We start from the raw sequence: 18,016 nt of genomic DNA, 5'->3' as shown, positions 1-18,016 counted from the left end.
TCAATAATGCAGGACACCATTGATTTTAATTATTTCATATTTTTGAGTAATCACAGTGAAAAAATCACTAAATATATTTGGGATCCAAAAGGTGCCCCACTCATAAAGCGATACATTTTTATTAGGTTTTTCTTTTACTTTCAACACTTAAGTTACGAGATCAACTTCAGATATATCTGTCGATTTTATGCTGGAACTATTATTTTGTTTGTTTTATGCGCTTTTGTCAAAGAAAACTTTGATGTTTCTATATGGCTACGACACAATAAATGCAGTATTTACCACATAAAACATTTTAAAGTGAAATATTTCAAGTAATTGGAGCCCTGAAAATAATTCATTATGACATGGATTTTTTGTCATTATTTTTTTTTTTTGAGCAATGGCAAAAAAAGAAAAATGAAGAAAGACAAAAGAAAAAAAACAGCCTGCATGGCAGCTTTTGTGTCAACATTGCAACTTTTTCTCGTTAGATTTCACCTCATTCCACTTTTTTTAATGTTCATTTTTATTTTTACAATAGTATTTCCAGAATGTGTGGCGGGCCGGTAAACAATTAGCTGCGGGCCGCAAATGGCGCCTGGGCCGCACTTTGGACACCCCTGATGTAGGAGGACAAATATGACACAAACCTTCATAATTGTTAGAAATCCCACTGTTTACATTAAACAGGGATGCTTCACTGATGATAGTATTTTGCGCGCGCTATTTTGTCCTACTAATTTTGGAAGTCCTTGAACGCACCATAGTTTGTTTACATGTTAAAGTACCACTGATTCACACACACACACACACACACACACACACACACACACACACACACACACACACACACACACACACACACACACACACACACACACACACACACACACACACACACACACACACACACACACACCAGGTGTGGTGAAATTACTCTCTGTGCAACTTTCCTTGACGCTGCCGCAGGAAGACGTGTTTTATGCCACTCCTCCTTTTGTCTCATTTTGTCCACCAAACATTTTATGCTGTGCGTGAATGCACAAGGGTGAGCTTTGTTGATGTTATTGACTTGTTGGAGTGCTAATCAGGCATATTTGGTCACTGCATGACTGCAAGCTAATCAATGCTAACATGCTATTTAGGCTAGCTGTATGTTTTGATTGATTGATTGATTGAAGCTTTTATTAGTAGATTGCACAGTACAGTACAAATTCTGTACAATTGACCACTAAATGGTAACACCCGAATAAGTTTTTCAACTTGTTTAAGTCGGGTCCACTTAAATTGATTCATGGTACAGATATATACTATCATCATAATACAGTCATCACACAAGATAATCATCAGATTATATACATTGGATTATTTACATTATTTAAAATCCGGGGTGTGGGATGTGGGGGGGGGTTCCTACATTATTTGGTGGTTTGGTGGATATCAGCACTTCAGTCATCAACAATTGCATCATCAGAGAAATGGACATTGAAACAATGTAGGACTGACTTGGTAGGATATGTACAGCAAGTAGTGGTCATAGAGAGAGAGATCAGAAAGCATAAGAATAAGTATCTACATTTGATTATTTACAATCCGGGGAGGTGGGATGTGGAAGGGGGAGAGTGTTAGTTTAGGGTTAAAGTTGCCTGGAGGTGTTCTTTTAGTGCGGTTTTGAAGGAGGATAGAGATGCCCTTTCTTTTACACCTGTTGGGAGTGCATTCCATAAAGATGTGGCATAGAAGGAGAATGAGTTAAGACATTTGTTAGATCTGAATCTGGGTTTAACGTGGTTAGTGGAGCTCCCCCTGGTGTTGTGGTTATGGCGGTCATTTACGTTAAGGAAGTAGTTTGACATGTACTTCAGTATCAGGGAGGTGTAGCGGGTTTTATAGACTAGGGTCAGTGCAAGTGGTTTTACTCTGTACACATTGCATCATTATGCCTCGTATTTTAGGAGAAAGTAACGTCGGAGAAAGTTGTACATGTAAATAAACTGTTGCGTCACCGTCCACACAACTACGGTGAGTTCAAGGACCGTCGAAATTAGTAGGACAAAACAGTGCTTGCCAAATACGCTTATCAGTGAAGCATAAACACAGTGGGCTTTCTCACAATTAGGAAGGTCTGTGTCATGTTTGTCCTCCTGCAGAAACCATATTAAAACAAAATATTGATTTTTTTCTCCCATCTTTTTCCATTTTCATACATTTTTGAAAAAGCTCCAGGGAGCCACTAGGGTGGCGCTGAAAAGCCACGGGTTGCCGACCCACGCCCCAATTGAAAGCACTCTTGGAAGGCTCCGTCCACTGATGTAATGATAATACATAATAATAATACAAGTATACCCTTTCAAATACAATAAACTTTTATTTCTAGTATACTTGAACCTTATATCTGGAATGTAATTTTTTAAATATCCAAGTAAATAATACAAAAAAAATAACAAAAATAAAATATAGTCTGCCTGTTAGTGTTAATCAATATTATTGCGGTGTTGTTGAATGGCTCAAAAAGTACTTATAAACACACTAAAATATTTGACCAAGTATATTTATTCTAAATAACAAATTCGACAAACAATATACTTCCTTGGCAGCATTAAATATTGTTCTGGCTTCATAAGCACCATGTTTTTATTTGTGTGTTTGAATAGGTTTATCTTCTTCCATTTTAATTTGTATACGGTTTAGAATGTTTTTTTTTTAATAAATACAAATTGGGTGATCACTTTGTTTGTACTTCCGGTTTATGTGACGTCACGCGAGTGCACTTCCTGTTCAGGACAGGTTCGTCTGTTTCAACTTGCCACTGTGAAGTACAATATAACTCCATCACTTTGCACAAAGACAGCACACACTATTATTTTTGATGTAAATACTGCATCTTAGTTGTTTGGACAGTAATGTGTTTGTACAAAGTTTGTGGTATGACGTTTGTTAATGGGGAAAGACGTGAATGTTCTTTGTTTTCATGTTAGCATTTAAACTAGCGAGCAAGCTAACGCCAGTCGGTCCATAATTTTTTTATCAAGGTGTGGTTATCAATCACTTCAATTCAAAATGGTAATACTAACCGTTGGGAGTTTTACAGTGGTTATCATTCATACCGTTTATGCACATGTAGTACAAACAACGCATACGCATGACAATTATTGAGGCTGGCAAAGTTATTGAGTTAATTTTCATTTATCGTTTCATTAATTGACTTGTCGAAAGTCGGCCCAGGTCTATGCGTCATGGCTAGAGATGTCCGATAATATCGGAGTGCCGATATTACCGGCCGATAAATGCTTTAAAATGTAATATCGGAAGTTATCGGTTTCAAAATTATTGGTATCGGTTTCAAAAAAGTAAAATGTATGACTTTTTAAAACGCCGCTGTGTACACGGCCGTAGAGAGAAGTACAGAGCGCCAATAAACCTTAAAGGCACTGCCTTTGCGTGCCGGCCCAGTCACATAATATCTACGGCTTTTCACACACACAAGTGAATGCATCGCATACTTGGTCAACAGCCATACAGGTCACACTGAGGGTGACCGTAAAAACAACTTTAACACTGTTACAAATATGCGCCACACTGTGAACCCACACCAAACAAGAATGACAAACACATTTCGGGAGAACATCCGCACCGAAACACAACATAAACACAACAGAACAAATACCCAGAACCCCTTGCAGCACTAACTCTTCCGGGACGCTACAATATACACCCCCTACGCACCACACCTCAACCTCCTCATGCTCTCTCAGGGAGAGCATGTCCCAAATTCCAAGCTGCTGTTTTAAGGCATGTTAAAAAAAATAATGCACTTTGTGACTTCAATAATAAATATGGCAGTGCCATGTTGGCATTTTTGTCCCATAACTTGAGTTGATTTATTTTGGAAAACCTTGTTACATTGTTTAATGCATCCAGCGGGGCATCACAACAAAATTAGGCATAATAATGTGTTGATTCCACGACTGTATATATCGGTATCGGTTGATATCGGAATCGGTAATTAAGAGTCGGACAATATCGGAATATCGGATATCGGCAAAAAAGCCATTATTGGACATCTCTAGTCATGGCCAATTATAATGACGTTGTTTACCCGCCACAAATAGATTGTAGTCCTATGCGAGACGCTGCATGTATAGAAAACATTTTAGCAATTATCATGTGACTGCCAAGAAATATGGCTTCTCCAAAATGCATGTATGCCAGTGTAATTCCCCGGCCATTAAAAAAATCATTTTATAGACATTTAAAAACCGTAAAGCTATAATAAAATGTTAAATATTACAGTTTCTACTGTAGTTCTTCAATGGATTCATCAAAATGATGCAAATACGTTTTTAGCCTTGAAATTGCTGTGGTGTGACGTATTATTATTTATTTATTCCTTGAAGGTAGAAAAGCGCTATACAAGTAGAACCCATGTATCATTATTTACAGAAGGACATAATTTTGTATTACATTATTGTTTCTTTTGTTAATATCAGAGTCCGTTCTGCAAAAATGTCATCCATAGAAGCGCACAGCTTATGGACGGGGACCCACAGTTAAAATAAACATCACACAGTTTCCTTTTAAAAAAAAAAAAAAAAAAGTTGTTCCGTTCAATTATGGACATTCTGTAATATACTATGTATATGTTGTACTGTGAACATCACACAACTTTGATGTGAAATAGCAATATTTTATGTGTAAGCCCCATCATTTTACTTTCAGCACAACAATTTTTGAGTTCAATTCAGCCAAAAACCTTGTTGCTTTTTCCTTTGAACAGCATCAACAAGGGGGAAATTGTTTAACTTCTTTTTACACGTGTACAACAATATAGAAAAAGAAGAGAAACGTGCGGAACTATAAGAATAATATGAGTAAAAGTTGAAGTATGAGCAATAATAATATGGGCTGCTTGCATTGCATTGCAGCAGGCCCATAATAAGAAGCACACTTCCTGCCTTAGACAACTTCAGTGTCGTTAAAAGTGATGGAGTCAACTTCTTTTTACACTTAATGTTGAGGGAAAAAATGAAAATGTTTTAAATGACTTTTATGACAGTTAAGAATGTTACATTGTTAATCAAAACTGCACTGTTAATGGTTTTACGATGGCAGAGGTTTAAGGTTGGATCAAATAAATTCACATTATTTACTACAGTGTTTATTATAGGGGTACTCTGTTGTAATACACTTTCCCACCACTTTTGGCAGTAATGACAATCTTAAACAGAAGAAGTCTGGAGCTAAAGTCATAGACACATTTCTTAAGCGCAAAAATTATGACTAAAGTGGTGAAGCTGTATTTATTGACAGTTTAGTTAAGAAACATATTCATTGTTAATTAAGTTTATTTATTTTAGCATAAAATAAATGCATTTTTCATCAGTAATTTATCATGGTAACACTTTAGTATGGGGAACATAGTCTAACAAAGACTTAATTTAGAGTTATTTGGACACTTAGGGGAACATATAAAGGTTAGGGTTACTAATAAGCAATAATTCTGAGGTTATTGAGGGAAGACTCTGAGTTAATGGCTTACTGGTTGTATAATAAGGCCATGCAGAATAAGGCATTAATAAGTACTTAATAATGACTAATTAAAAGCCAATATGTTACTAATTTGCATGTTAATAAGCAACTAATTCATGGTGAATATGTTCCCCATACTAAAGTGTTACCTTTATTATTACCTTTTTATGCAGTATATTTGGTTAGTACTTTTTTTTATTGTATTTTTTTAAATTTTATTTTATTTTTTAAATCAGCCTGACTTAAGCCTAAGGTTTATATGTTGAATACATATTATTTGTGATTAACACACAGTTTCATAGCATTTGACAAGGACGTAAACTGTAAGTAGGTTAGATATAATTACTGAATACGAATTAAAATGAAGAGTAAGATTACTAATTCAGTGTTAATATTTAAGTAGGCCTTGAGGCCCTCTGTAGTGGAAAAGTTGGGCCCCAAGGTCCAAAAGGTTAAGAACCCCTGATTTTCTGTATACTTTATTTTGGTCTTATTATGCAGTATGTACCTTCTTTTTTACACTTTTATGGCAGTTAGGAATGTTACAACATCGTCCGTACAGTTGATGAAGGTTTTTACAATGGTGGCGGTTTGACAAAAAAATTCAAAAGATTTACTATACACCTTATTTTTATTAATACTTTTTAATGTTGAAAATCTGTCAAGGAAAACCCGACTTCTGATCAATAATATGTGATTTTGTCATTGTGTCATCACATCATTTCCTATTTGAATGTGCTTTAGATCAGTGGTCCCCAACCTTTTTGTATCACTGATTTTTTATTTTATTTTATTTTTTTCCATAAAGAAATACAATCATGTGTGCTTACGGACTGTATCCCTGCAGACTGTATTGATCTATAGTGATATATAATGTATATATTGTGTTTTTTATGTTGATTTAATAAAAAAGAAAAAAAAAAAGAAAAAAAAATATATATATATTTTTTATTTCTTGTGCGGCCCTGTACCAATCGGTCCACGGACCGGTACCGGGCCGTGGACCGGTGGTTGGGGACCACTGCTTTAGATGCTTCGATGAAACATGACACAAAAAATAAAATAAATATGTACTGTATAGAGAGACATACTGTGATAACTTGAAGTAAATAATGAAGATTAAAAACATATTACAAAAAAAAAAAAAAAAAAGCAGTCTTTTTCTCATAAAATTGGGAACAATTTCTCATATTCTTTCTGTTTCTGTAATATTGCAATATTTTCTTGTAAAATTATTACTTTTTTTATGTAAAATTATTACTTTTCAATGCAAAATGGTGACATTTGTCATATAAAATTCTGACTTTTATCACAATATTGCCAATTTTTTGGTTGTTCTTGTAAAACAGAGACATTTTTTGAGTAAAATGATGACGTTTGTCATAATTTTGCCAAGTAAAATTGAGATTATTATTGTAACACTGCCAATTTTTTGTTGTTGTAACTTTTAAATGGTAAAATATTCTCATAAAATTGTGACTTTCGTCGAGTAAAATTACGACTCTTTTCATAATTGCCAAAATTTTAAGCTTTTCTTGTAAAATTGCGACTGTTATTGAGTAAAATACCAACTTTTATCATAATATTGCACACATGTAAAATTTTTCTTTTAAAATATTTACTTGCGTTGAGTAAAATTAAGATTTTTATTACAATACTGACAAAATTCTAAGTTTTTCTTGTGAAATTGTGACCTTTTTCTTGTGAGATTCCAACTAATTTTTCACAACAAGCGTTTTAAAAAAAAATTAAAGTACCACTTTCCTGGAAGAAAGCTCTTCATTAGTCAATCAAAGCCTCATAGGCTGTTTGGTTGCAGCTGGAGATGGAGAAGAGTAAGCCAACACTGCCATCAAGTGTTGAAGCACAGGTTTTAAAATTCCAACGCAGGCCTGACACAACAATGATTCATTCATCTTTCTTGAAGTGCACAAAAACATTTACCGGTACACATTATTTGTTGTTTTATACTTGGAGCTTTAATAGTAAATAATGATTATAATAACTATTTCAGTTCATTGTTTGATAAATGTGTACATGCCGTTTTGAATATTTCCCCACGTTTGGACAGGGTGAAGTGTACATGAGATCTGTCTCATGTGCAGAACATTATGTTCAAGGACATGACATGAATGCTCCCTGTGTGTTTCTATCCTTGCAAATACACACTCATTGTATCTCTTTTAGGTTCCGGAAGAAGAAGTACCATCCTAGAAAGAAAGTGATGAAGGAAGTGTGTGTGTGTGTGTGTGTTCTTGTATTTCTACCCTTCTTGAGACATCAACAAGGAAAAGTACCTTCCATATGAGGATTGGTGAATAATTTAGGACATAAATCATGGTCCCAATACGGAAAACCATTGCATTAATAGAGAATGTGTCATTTGCACCCCTGGTGGTGAAATCTATGAAAATTAGGATGGTCCCAAAAAGGCGGGATTTTTCAAATTGACTGTATCGGTTTTAAAAGAGCTCCCCCTCTGGTCAACATATGAAATAACAAATGTGTGTAAAAATATTAAGTGCTCCCCCTCTGGCCAACATATGTAATAACAAGTGTGTGTAAGAAATAAAAATGCGCCCCCTTTGGCCGAAACTAATAGAAACAATAACAAATATATGTACTGTATAGAGACATACTGTAATAACTTGAAGTAAATAATGAAAATTAAAAACCAATAACCAACAAAAAATTAAAATAAAAAAAATTAACTAAAAGCAGTCTTTTTCTCACAATGTGTTGACTTTTTTCTTATAAAATTGGGAACAATTTTTCATATTCTTTCTGTTTCTTTAATATTGCAATATTTTCTCGTAAAATCATTACTTTTTTATGTAACATTTTTACTTTTCCATTCAAAATTATGACATTTGTCATAAAATTCTGACTTTCTTCACAATATTGCCAATTTTCTTGTTGTTCTTGTAAAACAGTGACATTTTTTGAGTAAAATTACGACTTTTGTCATAATTTTGCCAAGTAAAATTCAGATTATTATTAAAATATTGACAACATTTTAAAGTTTTCTTATAAAAGTGTGAGTTTTGTCTAGTAAAATTACGACTCTTTTCATAAAATTGCCAAAATTTTAAGCTTTTCTTGAAAAATTGCGACTGTTATTGACTAAAATTCCAACTTTTATCATAGTATTGCACAAATGTTAAATTGTTCTTGTAAAATTTTGACTTGCGTTGAGTAAAATTACAACTTTTATTATAATACTGCCAAAATTCTAAGTTTTTCTTGTGAAATTGTGACATTTTTCTAGTGAAATTCTAACTCATTTTTCACAACCAGCTTTTTTATATTTGCATAATATGTACATATTATTAATGTTGTAAATACACATCTTTATATATCTAGAAAGGGTGGTCCTAAAGAGGTAGGCATTTTTCCGATGTCTCAAGAAGGTAACAAATACAATAGTGTGTGTGTGTGTGTGTGCGCGCGTGTGTGTGTGTGTGCGCATGTGTGTGTGTGTGTGTGTACGTGCGTGTGTGTGCGTGAGATCGGCACACACATCAAGTTAGCTTTCAGTTTCGATCTGGGGCTGGACGATTATGGCAAAAATAATAATCACGATTATTTCATTGATATTGTAATTCTGATTAATAACACCATTATTCATTAATTTGAAAACATTATTATTTATCGTACCACCAAAACTCAACTTTAAATATAGTTTAAAAACAGATATATGTTAATAATAAATAAACCACAACAAGTAAAATAATAATGATAAATTCGAATAACAATAGCAATATAAAAAAAATGAAAAAAATCAGTTTTTCCGTTTTAATTCCAGTGTGTGCTTTTTGTGTCAAATAAAATGTGATAAAATGTTTCATAATTAAATACATTTTTCGACAATTTTGATCAATATTTAGGTCAAAGCAAAATAATTGTGTAAATGTATCAATAAGTGATATAGGTAAATTATCCTTTGTAAGGTACTCTTTTGAAACCTTTATTTTGTTAGCGCAGTCAGACCGGATGTGGTGAACTGGGCTATTATTGTTAAGGGGGTAAGTGTGCTATGCTGTTGTTCTCAGCTTAATGATTAAAGAAAGGACATGAAGCTGTGCAAAAAAAAGAAAGAAAAAAAGACAGCAACTCTCAAGTTGCGGCTGCAGGATGCTGTCCTCCTCTTTGTACATTGATTTCTCATCAATGATGTCGTTCACAACAACACAAGCAGATGAGATGTGTTGTAGGTGTATGGATTGTTCTTGCTAGGTTTAGCTCCGTAGTTTAGTCGCTGTTTAAAGTGACCATATTGAGATTGTTTAGTTTCGTAAGTGTTTCGGGAAGGAATGAGCGGTCTGGGACAAATTATTTTCCCAAACAAATGTTCTGTCTCCTCACAATGACGGCATTTCACTCACATTTATGACAATTTCCCTGATATTATTTTGCATTTATCAGCGGATTACGTTTTATTGGCCAATTATGTGTTATCCGTGGTTACGCCAACGCAGAAATCCTATGCCTTATTTTGTTTGGGACCGAACCAGGAACCCTCAAGTTGCTGGCACGGCTGCTGTACCACCCAAGCCACGCCTTCCCCAATATATGCACAGTATATATACACATACATATATACACATATATATGTGTATGTAAGTATATATGTGTACGTATGTATATTAGGGCTGTGAATCTTTGGGCACCACATGATTCAATTCGATTCTCGGGGGGTAATGATTCCATTCAGAATCGATTCTCCATTCAAAACAATTCTCAATTCAAAATCTATCCTTTTTTTAATAACAATGGATGCCAGTTCTATGATTAACTACATTCCTCCATAAACTAGATAAACCGCTCTGATCCATTTTTATATTACTTAAAAGAAAACGGGTATTGTTTAATAAAATGCTTCCCAAACATTTAATAAAGTCAAATACAAATAAGGCAACAAGAGAAGTATCCAACAATTCTCTCTTCTTAAGTAAAACTGTACAGCAAAAATGGGTATCTACATCAACAATATGATTTGCCTTAGTGACTGACAAAAATTCTCACCGGCATTGAAAGTAAATAGGTTTTTAAAAAGAGAGTAATATTTTATCTGAGTTTTTAAATTAGTTTGCTCGTTGATGATTTGTTTGGTTTTATATTGTGTAGTTATTTTTATATGGTAATTATTATTCTGTGACTGTAAATTGTTTGCTTGTTTTTTTATTGATGCTTTTATTTTTCTTTGTATTGTGTAGTTATAATTATATGCTTTTACTTGTAATTGTATTGAATTGTGGACCCCAGGAAGACTAGTGGGTTGTTGAGGCAACCAGCTAATGGGGATCCTTAATAAAAATCAAATCAAACAGATTTGAAAAAAATAAAATAAATTGAAAATATATATATATGTGTGTAAATATATATATATATATATATATTTTTATTTTTTATTTTTTTATTTTTTATTTTTTTAAATCAATTTTTGATTTTTTATAAATCGATTAAGAATCGTTACAAATAAGAATAGCGATTAATCTGAAAATAAATAGTTTGACACCCCTAATGTATATGTATGTATGTGTATATGTATGTATGTGTATATATATGTATGTGTATATATATATACACACTACCGTTCAAAAGTTTGGGGTCACCCAAACAATTTTGTGGAATAGCTTTAATTTCTAAGAACAAGAATAGACTGTCGAGTTTATAAATGATAAGTTTCAGATGAAAGTTCTCCTTTTCTGGCCAATTTGAGCGTTTAATTGACCCCACAAATGTGATGCTCCAGAAACTCAATCTGCTCAAAGGAAGGTCAGTTTTGTAGCTTCTGTAACGAGCTAAACTGTTTTCAGATGTGTGAACATGATTGCACAAGGGTTTTCTAATCATCAATTAGCCTTCTGAGCCAATGAGCAAACACATTGTACCATTAGAACACTGGAGTGATAGTTGCTGGAAATGGGCCTCTATACACCTATGTAGATATTGCACCAAAAAACAGACATTTGCAGCTAGAATAGTCATTTACCACATTAGTAATGTATAGAGTGTATTTCTTTAAAGTTTAGACTAGTTTAAAGTTATCTTCATTGAAAAGTACAGTGCTTTTCCTTCAAAAATAAGGACATTTCAATGTGACCCCAAACTTTTGAACGGTAGTGTATATATATATTCAAATATATATGAAGGAAATTGAGTGACTTCAAACTGGTAAAACCTGAAGCATGAACATACCAGAAACTCATCCCGTATGAAGTACTTTGCCCTGGTGACGCGTGGATCTTCACCCTGCTCCGGTATTGCTGTTTGAACGACAAGCATGATTACTGTGTGTTGACTAAACACGAGCTAGTACTTGGCTGAGCACTTTACCTGAGCATAAGATGCTAATGTACAAGTATGACATTCTCACAAGTGATTGGCTAGCTTTTCTTTTATGTCAGAATGTAAATAATGTTTACAAGGAAGACAAGGGGAGATAAATAATGTAAATAAAAGAAGAATGCACTCTTCCTCTTCTTTGCCTTCAACATACAAGTGTAGCTTTATCTAAAGCCACTATATGGCTAAAATCAATATTAATAGTGGGCCAGCAAGGACCACAGACTGGAGAATGAACCTCCCCCCTTGTTCTTAACTGAGGTGGCATTTAAAAATGTCCGCTTACCGTCATCAGGTGTCGTGTAGCGTGCAAACTCAGGGAAATACTCCTCGATTTTGGACTTCCCTGCCAAAACCTTCTCAGCGAGGAGGTCCTGTTTGTTCAGGAAGAGGATGACGGAGATGGTCCGTAACCACCTGCCCAGACAAATGAAAAGTGAGTGCCAGGATTTCCATGTGGTGGGACTGAAGATAATTTATAAAGTCAAGCAGGATAGGGCAATAATACTTGCTAACATACATATGTATAGTACGTATATACAGTACAACCCTGGCAAAAATGATAGAATCACCAGTTTTAGAGAATATTCATTCAGTCGTTTAATTTTGTTGAAACATTTGGACACACTTTCTCATTCAATGCGTTTTCTTTACTTTCATGACTATTTACATTGTAGATTGTCACTGAAGGCATCAAAACTACGAATGGACACATGTGGAGTTATGTACTTAACAAAAAAAAGGGGAAATAACTGAAAACATGTTTTGTATTCTTGTTTCTTCAAAATAGCCACCCTTTGCTCTGATTACTGCCTTGCACACTCTTGGTATTCTCTCGATGAGATTCAAGACCTGAAAGGGTTTTCACTTCACAGGTGTGCTTGAAGCTCATTGAGAGAATGCCAAGAGTGTGCAATGCAGTAATCAGAGCAAAGGGTGGCTATTTTGAAGAAACTAGAATATAAAACATGTTTTCAGTTATTTCACCTTTATTAAAGTACATAACTCTACATGTGTTAATTCATAGCTTTGATGCCTTCAGTGACAATCTACAATGTAAATAGTCATGAAAATAAAGAACACGCATTGAATGAGGTGTGTCCAAACTTTTGGCCTGTACTGTATGTATATATATACATACACACATACATATATACATACTGTATACATATATAAACATACACTACCGTTCAAAAGTTTGAGGTCACATTGAAATGTCCTTATTTTTGAAGGAAAAGCACTGTACTTTTCAATGAAGATAACTTTAAACTAGTTAAAGAAATACACTCTATACATTGCTAATGTGGTAAATGACTATTCTAGCTGCAAATGTCTGGTTTTTGGTGCAATATCTACATAGGTGTATAGAGGCCCATTTCCAGCAACTATCACTCCAGTGTTCTAATGGTACAATGTGTTTGCTCATTGGCTCAGAAGGCTAATTGATGATTAGAAAACCCTTGTGCAATCATGTTCACACATCTGAAAACAGTTTAGCTCGTTACAGAAGCTACAAAACTGACCTTCCTTTGAGCAGATTGAGTTTCTGGAGCATCACATTTGTGGGGTCAATTAAACGCTCAAAATGGCCAGAAAAAGAGAACTTTCATCTGAAACTCGACAGTCTATTCTTGTTCTTAGAAATGAAGGCTATTCCACAAAATTGTTTGGGTGACCCCAAACTTTTGAACGGTAGTGTACATATATACATACTGTGTATATATATATATATATATATATATATATATATATATATATATATATATATATATATATATATATATATATATGGATATGGATCTGACCTGTTGTTCCAAATGTTCTTGAAGAGATTGAGGGCCTCCTGTAGTCTGTTGGTCTGATTGTCCTCCCTGATTACCATGTTGTAGCTGCTGCTCGCCACCACAAAAATGATGGCGGTCACGTCTGAAAAGCACGAGAAGAACCAGTTGTCAGACAAGCCGGCGGCATGGCGATCATGCGACGTGACGAGCAAGATTACCGTTAAAACACTGGATCCATTTTCGACGTTCGTCCCTCTGTCCGCCGACGTCGAACATACTGCGTGGGTAGGAAAACGACAACCTGTTCATTTGCCTTGCTTTTTTGAAGGTGGTGCTTCACTTCCTGTTATGCGCACGCTAGCAACAGAGCTTAAGTAAAGCTACTCACTGAAAATTGACTTTGTCTATTTGAAATCTTGTCTCGAAGATGCCGGACGTCAGCACTCTGCATCTCAGCAGGTCCTGAAACAGAAGCACACTCCATCAAAGACACGCACAATAGCAACAGTGCACCACACAAATTGTGTGTATTTGACAGGTAACTAATGCAAACGCACACTATTGTGGTAACAAGAAGGTATTGTGTGTTTTGCTTTTTATTTGGCTTTTTTTGTGATACCACCTTTGATGGCAAATAGGGGTAAGTAAATAAAGTCCTTAAGGGGGATCTTTGACTAGTGTTTTTTTTTCCAGTGTGTCCTTAAAACAACAGTACACTCCTGTTTTCATTCCTGGGGTACGGCGTGGCGCAGTTGGGAGAGTGGCTGTGCCAGCAACCTGAGGGTTCCTGGTTCAATTCCCACCTTCTACCAACCTCGCCACGTCCGTTGTGTCCTTGAGCAAGACACTTCACCCTTGCTCCTGATGGGTCGTGGTTAGGGCCTTGCATGGCAGCTCCCACCATCAGTGTGTGAACGGGTGAATGTGGAAATAGTGTCAAAGCGCTTTGAGTACCTTGAAAGTAGAAAAGCGCTATACAAGTATAACCCATTTACCATTTGCTAACGACAAGAGGGCTCATGTTAAATTAGGGATCTTTGACTAGCTTTTTAGACATTAAGTATCTAAAAAGAGAAACACGCATTTTGACTTGCATTTTGCTCTCAAAACAGCAGAGGGCTCCTGCCTAATGAAGGATCTTTCATTTGCTTTTTTTTCAGTGCGTGCCTAAAAACAGCTGAACACTCTTGTCTTTGAGTGGATCTTTGACAACGATTTCGGCGCAAGGACAGCAGAAGACTCCTGCCATACTGAGGGTCTTTGACTAGCTTTTTTTTTTGGAGGAAAGACATTAAAAAAGAGCTCCTGTCATATTGTGGAGCTATACTTTGCATTTTGCGGTGAAGTCAGCAGAGGGCTCCTGCCATATGGAGGATCTTTGACTAGTTTTTTCTTTTTTCATTCCACCCTATAAAACAGCAGAGCACTCATGTCAGATAGAGAATCTTTGATTTAGGTTTTGCAGAGGGACAAGCGGTAGATAATGGCTGGATGGATGGATGGGTATCAACAGCAAAGTGCTCCTGTCGTTTAGAGGATTTTTGATTTGTGTTTTGCAGGAAAGACAACATCATGCTCTTGTCTTATAGAGGATCTTTGGGTAGGGGATTTTTGGCACTAAGTCCTTAAAGGCCTACTGAAAGCCACTACTACCGACCACGCAGTCTGATAGTTTATATATCAATGATGAAATCTTAACATTGCAACACATGCCAATACGGCCGGGTTAACTTATAAAGTGACATTCTTTACTAAGAATATTGAACTCATTAGAAAGGAGATTAAAGATAACGCCTCCCAGCTCCACCTGGGTTCTATTAACGCAGACACGAATGTATGTACAACAGATATTGACCTCCAAAATAATCTCTCTTTTTGAAGAAATAACATTAGAGGAACTCCTGCGACTTGTAAATGGGACAAAACAAACAACATGTTTACTTGACCCTCTTCCTGGGAAACTTATCAACTGTTTTGTCCTACTAATTTCAGCGATCCTTGAACTCATCGTAGTTTGTTTACACGTAAAACTTTCTCCGATGCTGCCACAGAAAGACGTGTTTTATGCCACTCCTTCTTTGTCTCATTTTGTCCACCCAACTTTTTATGCTGTGCGTGAATGCACAAAGGTGAGCTTTGTTGATTTTATTGATATGCTGGACTGCTTGTTAGGCATATTTGGTCAATCCATGACTGAGCTAATCGATGCTAATATGCTATTTAGGCTAGCTGTATGTACATATTGCATCATTATGCCTCCTTTGTTGGTATATTTGAGCTCATTTAATTTCCTTTACTTATGTCCTCTGTGTATTTAATTGATTATTGCATGCCTCATGACACATTATCTGTGTGTAATATTGGCTGCATTTCTCACAGTTGTTTGAGTGCCATGTTGTTCCAGACCACAGCAAACGTCCCCCACCTCGCAAATATTGTAATAAATCCATTAGAAGAAGACAGCCTGCCGTTTCATTTAACTTGGACACACATCTATACCTTTGGCCATTAAAAGCCAGTAATTTCCAGGAGTTATCTCATCCTGTGAGAAGCCTCCATTTTACTAATGTTTTCCAATGTTGCAAAAATGTGTAGAATAAAAATTAGAATACAACATTTCTGTCAACGAAGATTTCCGTCAGCGTTTGATAGTAGACCAATATAGCTAACATGGACACTTACATCATGTGTTGCATTCATTATAACAGTGTTTTTCAACCACTGTGCCGCGGCACACTAGTGTGAGATACAATCTGATGTGCCATGGGAGATGATCTAATTTCACCTATTTGGGGTAAAAAAAATTTTTTTGCAAACCAGTAATTATAGTCTGCAAATGATGTGTTGTTGTTGAGTGTCGGTGCTGTCTGGAGCTCGGCAGAGTAACCGTGTAATACTCTTCCATATCAGTAGGTGGCAACCGGTAGCTAATTGCTTTGTCGATGTTGGAAACAGCGGGAGGCAGTGTGCAGGTAAAAAGGTATTTAATGCTTAAACAAAAAATAAACAAAAGGTAAGTGCCCCTAAGAAAAGGCATTGAAGCTTAGGGAAGGCTATGCAGAACAAAACTAAAACTGAACTGGCTTCAAAGTCAACAAAAACAGAATGCTGGACGACAGCAAAGACTTACTGTGGAGCAAAGACGGCGTCCACAATGTACATCCGAACATGACGTGACAATCGACAATGTCCCCACGAAGAAGGATAAAAACAAAGTAGGTGCGGGAAATATCGCTCTAAGGAAGACATGAAACTGCTACAGGGGAAAATACCAAAAAAAAGAGAAAAAGCCACCAAAATAGGAGCGCAAGACAAGAACTAAAAAATAAACAAAAGGTAAGTGCCCCTAAGAAAAGGCATTGAAGCTTAGGGAAGGCTATGCAGAACAAAACTAAAACTGAACTGGCTTCAAAGTCAACAAAAACAGAATGCTGGACGACAGCAAAGACTTACTGTGGAGCAAAGACGGCGTCCACAATGTACATCCGAACATGACGTGACAATCGACAATGTCCCCACGAAGAAGGATAAAAACAAAGTAGGTGCGGGAAATATCGCTCTAAGGAAGACATGAAACTGCTACAGGGGAAAATACCAAAAAAAAGAGAAAAAGCCACCAAAATAGGAGCGCAAGACAAGAACTAAAACACTACACACAGGAAAACAGCAAACAACTCAAAATAAGTCAGGGTGTGATGTGACAGGTGGTGACAGTACACACACTTTGAGACAAGAGCTATAGTGATGCATGCTTGGTTATGTTTTAAAGTCATATCTAACGATTGCGACAACGACTTTGTACTGTCAACTGAGTTTTGTTTTTAATGATTTCTGCTGGTGGTGTGCCTCTGGATTTTTTCAACGCAAAAAATGTGCCTTGGCTCAAAAAAGGTTGAAAAACACTGCATTATAACACTTATACAAAGCTTTTAATTTTTTGCGGCTCTAGACAGATTATTTTATTGTATTTTTGGTCCATGGCTCGTTCAACATTTTGGGTTGCCCACCCCTGAGTTAAGTTATCACCTGGTCAGTTGGTGTGTAGTCCTGCTGTCTGACAACGTCCACCCGGTCTAAGAAGCTGCAAAAACGAGCAAAAACAGACAGATTTAAAATTATATCACATATATATATACACAGTGCTGGGGGTGGGGGGAAGAGGACGCCGATCCCGCTGATGGCCACCTGGTGGTGTGCGCTGTAATTCAAAATGTGATCAGAGGCAGCCGCTCTGAGTCACCAGCAACATTTGGCTCTGTCAGACCCGAGAGGAGAGTCAATGGAGCCGCTGTAGTAAGTGTGTGTGTGTGTGTGTGTGTGGGGGGGGGGGGTAGGTATGCACGCCTACAATGACTTTTAGAATGCCGTGTAGA

The 18,016-nt window shown here is 36.0% G+C and overlaps 1 protein-coding gene across 1 annotated transcript in view; it reads right to left on the bottom strand.

Moving 5' to 3' along the window:
• Nucleotides 1–18,016, bottom strand: part of LOC133643542 (guanine nucleotide-binding protein G(s) subunit alpha-like) — a 103,192-nt gene that overhangs the window by 1,356 nt on the left and 83,820 nt on the right. Inside the window, exons 6-11 of the mRNA XM_062038174.1 lie at nt 17,670–17,724; nt 14,032–14,105; nt 13,862–13,920; nt 13,665–13,785; nt 12,146–12,276; nt 11,713–11,780 (exon numbers count right to left, since the gene is read on the bottom strand). Of these exons, the coding sequence (XP_061894158.1) occupies nt 11,713–11,780; nt 12,146–12,276; nt 13,665–13,785; nt 13,862–13,920; nt 14,032–14,105; nt 17,670–17,724 (508 nt within the window). The remainder of the gene's footprint in view (nt 1–11,712; nt 11,781–12,145; nt 12,277–13,664; nt 13,786–13,861; nt 13,921–14,031; nt 14,106–17,669; nt 17,725–18,016) is intronic.

Source organism: Entelurus aequoreus, linkage group LG26 (genome assembly GCF_033978785.1).
Source record: "Entelurus aequoreus isolate RoL-2023_Sb linkage group LG26, RoL_Eaeq_v1.1, whole genome shotgun sequence".
Classification (NCBI taxonomy): Eukaryota; Metazoa; Chordata; class Actinopteri; order Syngnathiformes; family Syngnathidae; genus Entelurus; species Entelurus aequoreus.
This window is presented reverse-complemented; position numbering and strand designations above follow the sequence as displayed.